The 9895-nt window shown below is 39.1% G+C and overlaps 1 protein-coding gene across 1 annotated transcript in view; it reads left to right on the forward strand.

Moving 5' to 3' along the window:
- The window catches only part of HTR1E (5-hydroxytryptamine receptor 1E), an 85464-nt gene extending 76059 nt beyond the window's left edge, over window positions 1-9405 (forward strand). The window contains exon 2 of the mRNA XM_045498958.1: window positions 7800-9405. Within this exon, the coding sequence (XP_045354914.1) occupies window positions 7987-9084 (1098 nt within the window). The 5' untranslated portion in view covers window positions 7800-7986 and the 3' untranslated portion in view covers window positions 9085-9405. The remainder of the gene's footprint in view (window positions 1-7799) is intronic.
- The last annotated feature ends 490 nt before the right edge of the window (window positions 9406-9895 follow it).

A 9895-nucleotide genomic window follows, 5' to 3' on the forward strand; every position in this document is an offset into this window, starting at 1 on the left:
TATGATTTCACTCATATGTAGAATCTTAAAAACAAAACAAATGATTAAACAAACAAAAAGGACAATCAGACCTATAATACAGAGAACAAACTGATGATTTACAGTGGGTGTGTGTAATAGGTAAAATGGGTGAATGGGTGAGAGATGTAAGATTCCAGTTACAAAATAAATAAGTCATGGGAATAAAAGGCACAACATAAGGAATACAGTCAATGATGTTGTAACAGCAGTGTGTAGTGACAAATGATAGCTACACTTGTGGTGAGCATAGCATAACATATAAACTTGTCAAATCACTACACTGTACACCTGAAACTAATGTAATGTGTGTCAACTATACTCAAATTTAAAAATTAAATAAAAAATACAGGCCTCTCCCTGCCTCTCCCTCGCTCTCTCTCTCTCTCTCTCTCTCTCTCCCTCAAAAATGAATGAATAAATAAACAAACAAACAAACATTAAAAAAAAGAATAGAGTGACACATACAGTTGACTGATTTTTGACAAAGACACCAAAGCATTTCAATTGGGGAAATAAAGTCTTTCCTACAAAAGTTGCTGAAATAACCAGATACCCATATTGGGAAAAAAGATAAACCTCAACACTTACCTCATATCCAAATGCTAAAATGTATTCAAGATAGATCATGAACTGTTGGTTTACAAATTCGGGAATTTCTCAGTTGAAATCTGAAATTGGCCCCTGAATGGAGGGCAAGGAGAGTCTAAGAGACAGACCACTCCAGATTGGTAGGCGGCCGGTTTAATAGGAAAGGAAAATTACACAGGAGGCTTGTCTGCCCATGAGAAGAGTAGACCTCCACACCCATCCTCCAGAATCTTTATATAGAAGCCTTACCTGGGTTCAGTAATGCATTCCATCCAGACAGTCTCATCTACAAATTGTTCTCTCAAGGCTGCATCCTTCAAAACGGTTCCCACTATGGGAATGAGTAGGCTGAGCACACATTCCAAGGATAGGGGAAGGTAGGTGGTGAGATGCCTCTGGTTGTCTGGATCAATCAGTGGTCATGTCCACTGATGACCTCTTCCCACATGAAAGCTAAAGATTTTAATCTTCTAGAAGAAAATACAGAAAAACATTTTTGTGAACTTGAAGTCATTTCTTTGACACAGGAAGCTCTAATCATAAAGAAAAAATAGATAACTTAGACTTCATCAAAACTAAAATCTTCTCATCAAAAGAGATCATTAAAAAACATAAAAGCAAAGCTAGAGTAGAAGAAAATGTTCACAAAACATTCTTCTGACAAAAGACTTGTGTCCAGAATATATAAATATCTCCTAAAACTCTATGTATTGTTTTGTTTGATTTTTACAATGATAGTATTTTCCTGTTATTATGAATATAATAACCTCATAATAATCACATGTCATGTCTCAATCACAGTTTACATAAACAAGAAAAAAAAACAATGAACTCCACAATCCAGTATCTCCTGTGCACCTTCCTTTGCTCTCATTGAAGAACAAACCGAGAAACTACTATGTACCCCTTTCTTTCCTATAACAGGCCAAGGAGAAGCTTTATGAAGGCTGAGGAAGTGAATTTAAAACAATTAGAGAGATAAAATTATCTCTCTATATGAGGGCAAGCAGCTACTCCCAAAATTTGAAGAAAAAAAAAAAAGAAATTAGCACCCATTGAAGATTTTTTTCTTTTTTTATTGAAGTATAGTTGACGTGCTATACAATATTAGTTTCAGGTATACAACATAGTGATTCAACATTTATATATATTATTAAGTGGTCACCATGGTAAGTCTCATTACCATCTATCACTATACATAGTTACTACAATATTATTGACTATATTCCTTAATGCTGCACTTCATATCCCATGACTTACTCATTTTATTATTGGAAGTTTATACCTCTTAATCCCCTGCACCTACTTCATCCTCCCATTCTCCTCCCCTCTGGCAACCACCAGTTTGTTCTCTGTAGTAGAGTGTGTTTTGTGTTGTTTTGTGTGTTTTATTTCTTAGATCCTACATTAGAGATTTTTTAAATTTAATTATTTGAAGAAATTAGGGCAAAATGAAAATAATCAAAGAAGAAATGAAAGAATATTTATGGTAAATCATAAAGAGTTGTTGAAAACTGGGGTGCCTGGGTGGCTCAGTTAGTTAAGCCTCCCACTTTGGTTCAGGTCATGATCTCATGGTTGGTGGGTTCAAACCCCGTGTCGGGCTCTGTGCTGACAGCTCGGAGCCTAGAGCCTGCTTTGGATTCTGTGTCTCCCTCTCTCTGTCTGCCCCTCCCCCGCTTGCGCTCTGTCTCTGTCTCTCTCTCAAAAACAAATGAACATTAAAAAAATTTTTTTTTTAAAAAGAGTTGTTGAAAACCAAGACTACGTAAGATGGTGAAATTAAAAGTAAGTGTGCTAGGGGCACCTGGGTGGCTCAGTCGGTTAAGCATATGACTTCGGCTCAGGTCATGATCTCACAGTCTGTGAGTTCGAGCCCCACATCAGGCTCTGTGCTGACAGCTCACAGCCTGGAGCCTGCTTCGGATTCTGTGTTTCCATCTCTCTCTGCCCCTCACCCTTCTCATGCTCTGTCTCTGTCTCTCTCAAAAATAAATAAACGTTAAAAAAATTAAATTAAAAAATAAGTGTGCTAGAGGTGCATGGGTGGCTCATTCAGTTGCGCATCCAACTCTTGATTTCAACTCAGGTCATGATCCCAGGGTCATGGGATCAAGTCCTGCATTGGGTTCCAAGCTGAGCATGGAGCCTTCTTAAGATTCTCTCTCTCTCCTCTGCCCCCTCCCCTCCTCACAGCTCTCTCTCTTGCTCTCTCAAATAAATAAATAAATAAGTAAATAAATAAATAAAATAAAAATTAATTAATTAATTAAATTTAATCTAAAAATGAGTGTGCTCATGACCTATCCCTGGCGTTCTGCCACTGGGGTAGTATACTAAATCAGAGGCTCTGAAGCATCTCAGTAAATGAAAGCAGTATACCCCGACCCATTTGGTTTACAGTGATTCTCCCTATTTGTAATTTCAATGAAAAACTATTTAATTTTTTTTTTTTCGACGTTTATTTATTTTTTTGGGGACAGAGAGAGACAGAGCATGAACGGGGGAGGGGCAGAGAGAGAGGGAGACACAGAATCGGAAACAGGCTCCAGGCTCCGAGCCATCAGCCCAGAGCCCGACACGGGGCTCGAACTCACGGACCGCGAGATCGTGACCTGGCTGAAGTCGGACGCTTAACCGACTGCGCCACCCAGGCGCCCCTGAAAAACTATTTAAATATGGCTTTGGACTGCACTGGTATTTTCCATGTCATAATCAGAACAGAAACTAAATTTTATAAACCTCCCCCCATTAACTCCTGATAGGATATGTCCATTTTTAGCTGTGATTATTGCAGTTAATTTTGCATCCCAGTGGACTAACGCAAGCTTGGTGTATTGATATTAGTGTTTGGATTGTTCTGCAGCATGTGTTTTGAGTTAAGTGTTACATAGTTCCTCCTCTCCTACTATGTTAAAGGCAAAAGAGACTTAAATTTTGGGGGGCTACTTAACAAGCATTGTTCTAATTAGAAATCATACTACCTCTAGAAAAAATTTTAAAAAAAGAAAAAAGAAAAAAAAAAGAAATCATACTACCTCCTAAGGAATTGCTAGTGATTATAAAACCATGTGCTATTTCCTTAACAAGGTAAAGGAACCAAGACAATTGAAGTTGGATCATTTCCTGAGTATGGCTATATCTTTTTCCCTTTCATGATCCCCAGTGTAATCCCTGAAATTGCTCAGAGAATTCTACCTACCTGGTGCCCCCACCCCACTGACTCCCTGCCTATTCCATCACTGCTTTCCTCCTTCCTCTTTTACATTTCACTCACTCCAGAAATGCTCTCTGCCCCAATATAAAGTATATTGGGTGTAGCAGCAAAGAAAACTGTAAACAGTCCAGTTTAAAAAGACAATCTCTCATCCTAAAAAGAAAACAACCTTGACCCCACATCTCCCCCCATAGCTACCTTATTTCTCTGTTCCCCTTTTCAAAGGCAAAACTCTTGAAATACTTGTTCTTATCCAATCCTCTATTTCCTTTCTTCCCATTCTTTCTTGAAACTACCACATTCAGACTTTCATCTCCACCACTGCACCAAATGGGTCCTGTCAAGGTCATCAGTGTCATCCACATTGCCCAGCCCAATGATCAAGTCCTCGTCACCCACCGACCTGTCAGCAGCACTTACACAGCTGATTGCTCTTCATGCACTTTCTTCACTTGGTCTTGGGATTATCTCCATCATTCTCCTCCACCTCAAGAGCTGTTCTCCTCTGTTTCACTGGTTCCTCCTTTCCTTCCTGACCTTTGATTAGTGAAAAGCTCCAAGGTGCAGTTCTCAGATTTGTTCAATCTGTAATTGCTCCCGTGTCATCCCACCCAGTGATTCGAAAGACTGCGTTCCATATGGTGTTATGGAACAAACTTTAAGATATATGTTAAATGAAAAAAAGATAAAAGATGGAAAGCTGGATGTGTGCAGGAATTTGGAGTGACTGACAACACAAGGATACAACACTCAACTCCTATTCTGAAAGGCCTGGGCACAAAATAAACCAGGGAGTCACATTAAAGAGCTGACAATACAGCCTCAACCAGTAATGTTTTTGCTAATTTAACTGAAGGCAGCTAAAAAGATGAATCAGGCATACATCCCACCCTCCAGAATGTATAGTCTTCTGGGGGGGAATGAAAAATAAATAGTGACAAAATAAGGAAGAAAATGATGTCACTGGAGAAATGACAGGATGTATGGAAGCTCAGATAAATAGAGCAGCTTTTAATTTTTTTTAACGTTTATTTATTTACTTTGAGAGAGACAGAGAGAGCAGGGAGGGGCAGAGAGAGTGAGTCAGGGGAGGAATCCCAGTCAGAGTCTCTGCTGTCAGAAGAGCCCAATGCGGGGATCAAACTCACGAATCCTGAGACCATGACCTGAACTGAAATCAAGGGATAACTGACTGAGCCACCCAGGTGCCCCTAGAGCAGCTTTTAAAAGCTTGATAAAGCTGAATTATTTGATTTTTGTTTTACTTGATGCTTTGAAAATAACATTTCCTAATTATCTCTATTATCAAACTAAAACTTCTGAAGTTTTCTGTCTCTTCTCCATGGTACTCTCCAAACTCTCAATCTTCTGATCAGAATGGAAAATCCTTTTTATTTAGAACTGCTCTCCCAACAAACCTCAAGAACTCAAGAAAAACATAACTTAGGATTAATTTTTGCAGAAAAAAAAAAAAAGAACTTTCCTTCATTTAAAGAGAAAGGGGTTGGACAGAGAAATAAACACGTGGGACACAGGGGGAAATGTAGTGAGGTTGCCCCAAGCTGATGATGGCTCAGCAACAACCCGGGTCTCCCTGATTCCAAAGCCCATATACTTTCAATGCTACAGCCTGTCTTAGATATAAATGTAAGTTTAAACTGATTATAAAAGAAGGGTAAATAACCAGTGGAGACGAAAACATTTAATTTACAAAAAGGAGGGGATTGTTGGCAGAACAAGTCCCATGGAAGAACTAGAGAAACATACGAATTTCAAAAAAGGGTACAATCCACAGAAATGCTGTAGAAGCATAATGACAACAGAGAGGCAGAATGAATCTCATTTCACTGCAGAAAAATAAAGACTGTCTTAAAAACAACTGCCCCATTTTTGGTCTTCAGTGAAATCATTTTCTTTTACTTTCCATATCTAAAGGATAGATGGTAACTATCTCTCCGCCTCCTTGGGTTTTGCCCAATGGGCAGAAGCAATTAAATCCAGAGCCAGAGAGATCTCACCATGGCTGGAGATTTTTATTCCTGCCCCCTGACTTCAGTCCCCATTCCACCCGAAGACTCCTACATACTCCACTCTCCATTTTACACATGCCTCACCTGTTCCTGTCCTCATTCTTTGCTAACATCATTGTGCCTGTTAAGCCTAATCCATATCAATCCATGTCCCTTCTTAAAACCGCAAAAATGTCAGTTTTCTTTGAAGTTTTCCTGGACCGAATCCCACAGAGACAAATTAGAGGATTTGATTGGCATTCTGACCAGCAGCCATTGGCTGTGAATATTCCTATGTTGATTTTAATTGTCTTGTTTTCATGAGTATACATTTATATTTGAGTTTACAGTAGTTCCCCCTTATCCCAGGAGATATATTCCAAGACTTCCAGTAAATGCCTGAAATTGCAGGTAGTACCAAATTCTGTATGTACTATGTTTTTTTCCTATACTTACATACCTATGATAAAGTTTAATTTATCAGTTAGGTTTAGTAAAGATTAACAACAATAACTAATAGACAATAGAACAATTATAACAATATACTATAATAACAGTTAATGTGGGGCACCTGGGCGGCTCAGTCGGTTAAGCGTCTGACTTCAGCTCAGGTCATCATCTCACAGCTTGTGAGTTCCAGCCCCAAATCGGGCTCCGTGCTGACAGCTCCGAACCTGGAGCCCGCTTCAGATTCTGTGTCACGCTCTCTCTCTGCCCTCCCCCACTCATGCTCTGTCTCTCAAAAATAAATAAACATTTTTTAAAAATGTTTTTAATTATGTGAATATGGTCTCTCAAAATATCTTACTGTGCTGTACTCACCTTTCTTGTGATGATGTGACATAAAATGCCTACGTGATGAGATGAAGTGAGGTGGATGACGCAGCCATCGTGACGTATTGTTAGGCTACTACTGACCTTCTGCTGATTCGTCAGAAAGGATCATTGGCTTGCAGACCGTGGTAACTGAAAGTGCGGAAGCGAAACTACAGATAAGGCGGACTCTTGTACTTTTTTAAAATTCCTTACAATTATGCATTCAATAAATGTCAGTATCTCAGTGATTGCCCAGCTTAATCACAGCTATCCAGGAGACAGACAGATCATAGATGGTAGGTAGGTAGGTTGATCAATTGATCAACTAATAGATAGATAGATAGATAGATACTAAAAGAACACAAATGTTAACCAAAACTAAACACATTTTTTTAATGTACATTTCTTTGACCTTGATGATAATGCTATTTCACAGTCAATTTACCATATTACTCTGAGAACAATTTGCCATAAACATCAAAGTAGTGTTATATGCTTTTTTTCTCTCTTTTCTCCAAAGAAATTCACAGTGGGATAGTAAAATGTCAGAAATAATTAGACAAAATTGCACAATTCCATTGTGACATTAAAATATCTTTGGAGTTGAAATTTGTTATGGAACTTTAAAACTGGTTTGAAATCTGCTTATTATAAACAATATAATTTTTTCTTTAATGTCCCTGAATTTCTAAAATATGATACAATGTGAATGTATGTTTCCAAATGTAAAGAAGAAAAACCCTTTTACATATAAATGTTACATATATATGAATAAATATAAATAAGAAAGTAATTCAGGTGGCAAGATAGACTTTAAAGTTGGTAATGTTTTCATGAGAAAGAGTTTGGGAACTTAACTTTTTAAGAAGTATCTTTTTGGTAGCTACACTTGTGGTTAGCACAGCATAAGGAATAAACTTGTGAATCACTATGTTGTACACCTGAAATTAATGTAACATTGTGTGTCAATTATAATTTTTAAAAGGTATCTTTTGAAGAATAAAAATAAACTTCACACCCACAGATAAAAAGGAAATTATATCAAAAATATGTGTAAAGAATTTACGAATACTGAAATATGATAATGTTTTCCAGAGGGAAAAAAATATGATTTTTCACTCATTAACCAGTAGCATACTATTTTCCAGGAACCCTCCATTCAGAAGAAATGCTGTGGTGCTTCCTTTTACCCCATACAAAATGGAACATAAGAAACTACAAAGCTGAACAAACTACAATCTTCTTATAAATGAGAGGCACTGAAGTCTGAGCAGTTTCCAGCTGAGGGAAAATAACCAACAGCTTCTCCACAGTGTAGATCAAAGCAGGGAAAACATGAATATCACTAACTGTACCACAGAAGCCAGTGTGGCTGTGAGACCCAAGACCGTCACTGAGAAGATGCTCATTTCCATGACTCTGGTGACCATCACCACCCTGACCATGTTGTTGAATTTGGCCGTGATCATGGCCATCTGTACCACCAAGAAGCTCCACCAGCCTGCCAACTACCTGATCTGTTCTCTGGCCGTGACGGACCTCCTGGTGGCAGTGCTCGTCATGCCCCTGAGCATCATGTACATCGCCATGGAAAGCTGGAAACTAGGGTACTTCATCTGTGAGGTGTGGCTGAGTGTGGACATGACCTGCTGCACCTGCTCCATCCTCCATCTCTGTGTGATTGCCCTGGACAGGTACTGGGCCATCACCAATGCTATTGAATATGCCAGGAAGAGGACGGCCAAGAGGGCTGGGCTGATGATCCTCACCGTCTGGACCATCTCCATCTTCATCTCCATGCCCCCTCTGTTCTGGAGGAGCCACCGCCAGCTGAGCCCACGCCCTAGTCAGTGCACAATCCAGCACGACCATGTCATCTACACCATTTACTCCACACTGGGGGCATTTTATATCCCCTTGACTTTGATACTTATTCTGTATTACCGTATTTATCATGCAGCCAAGAGCCTTTACCAGAAAAGAGGATCCAGCCGGCACTTAAGCAACAGAAGCACAGATAGCCAAAATTCTTTTGCGAGTTGTAAACTTACACAGACTTTCTGCGTGTCTGATTTCTCCACCTCAGACCCTACCACAGAGTTTGAGAAGATCCACACCTCTATCAGGATCCCTTCCTTCGACAATGATCTAGATCCCCCTGGAGAACGGCAGCAAATCTCTAGCACCAGGGAGCGCAAGGCAGCACGAATCCTAGGACTGATTTTGGGTGCATTCATTTTGTCATGGCTGCCATTTTTCATCAAAGAGTTGATTGTAGGTCTGAGCATCTATACAGTGTCCTCTGAAGTGGCTGATTTTTTGACGTGGCTCGGGTATGTTAATTCTCTGATCAACCCTTTGCTCTACACAAGTTTTAATGAAGACTTTAAGCTGGCTTTTAAAAAGCTCATTAAGTGCCGAGAACATACTTAGATTGCAAAAAGCCAAAAAGCATCACTTTTACCAGCCTTGTGAGTGGACAAGGGTAAGGGGTGCAACTTATCAATTTGTGAACATAGTTGGTTCAGGAAATTTTGTGAGGTAGTGTGGTCTTTTTGTTTGTTTTGTTCTGTTTTGTTTGAGGTTTGTTATTTGGTGTGCCGTTTTCTACCTCTGGTTTTATTGTGGTACATGATTTCAAATAAACATTATCATATAAAGACAGAAATTTCATAGAAATAATAATAAGGTGAAATAGTAACTACTTTTTTTAGCCATTTCAGTTAATCCTGCAATTAAAGAATGCCAAAATAAGTCTTCATTTGCAGAATTTCTTATTACTTATAAATCAAATACCTGATAACTTGCCTTCGTGTGGCATTAAACCTGGGGTCATGGCTCCATATTTGTGCAAATTTTAGTGGGAACTGCATGACTCCATAAAGCATTTTTTAAAAAGTGATGTGCTGCCATCTGCTTGCAGACCTGAACCAAAGTCATTTACTGTGACTACATCCTTTTAGGTGCAAATAGTACAGCTGATGTATCCTTTTTAGTTCATGATTAAATACGCTTCCTCATTCTCTAAAGAGAACCTGGAATGAATCCTCTGCTTTCCTGGGTCTTTAACTATGAACATGAAACATAAACAAATACAAAATAACCTAAATATACTTCGGTCCATGTGTTGCTATACTCCCTGACAGGCACACTGGACTTCCTCCTATTCGGAGAAGTGTCCCCCTAAGCCTCGCACACACTCCCTCATGCCGACAGGATTCAGGTGGGAGTACAAGCAGTTTCA

Source organism: Leopardus geoffroyi, chromosome B2 (genome assembly GCF_018350155.1).
Source record: "Leopardus geoffroyi isolate Oge1 chromosome B2, O.geoffroyi_Oge1_pat1.0, whole genome shotgun sequence".
NCBI classification, from domain to species: Eukaryota; Metazoa; Chordata; class Mammalia; order Carnivora; family Felidae; genus Leopardus; species Leopardus geoffroyi.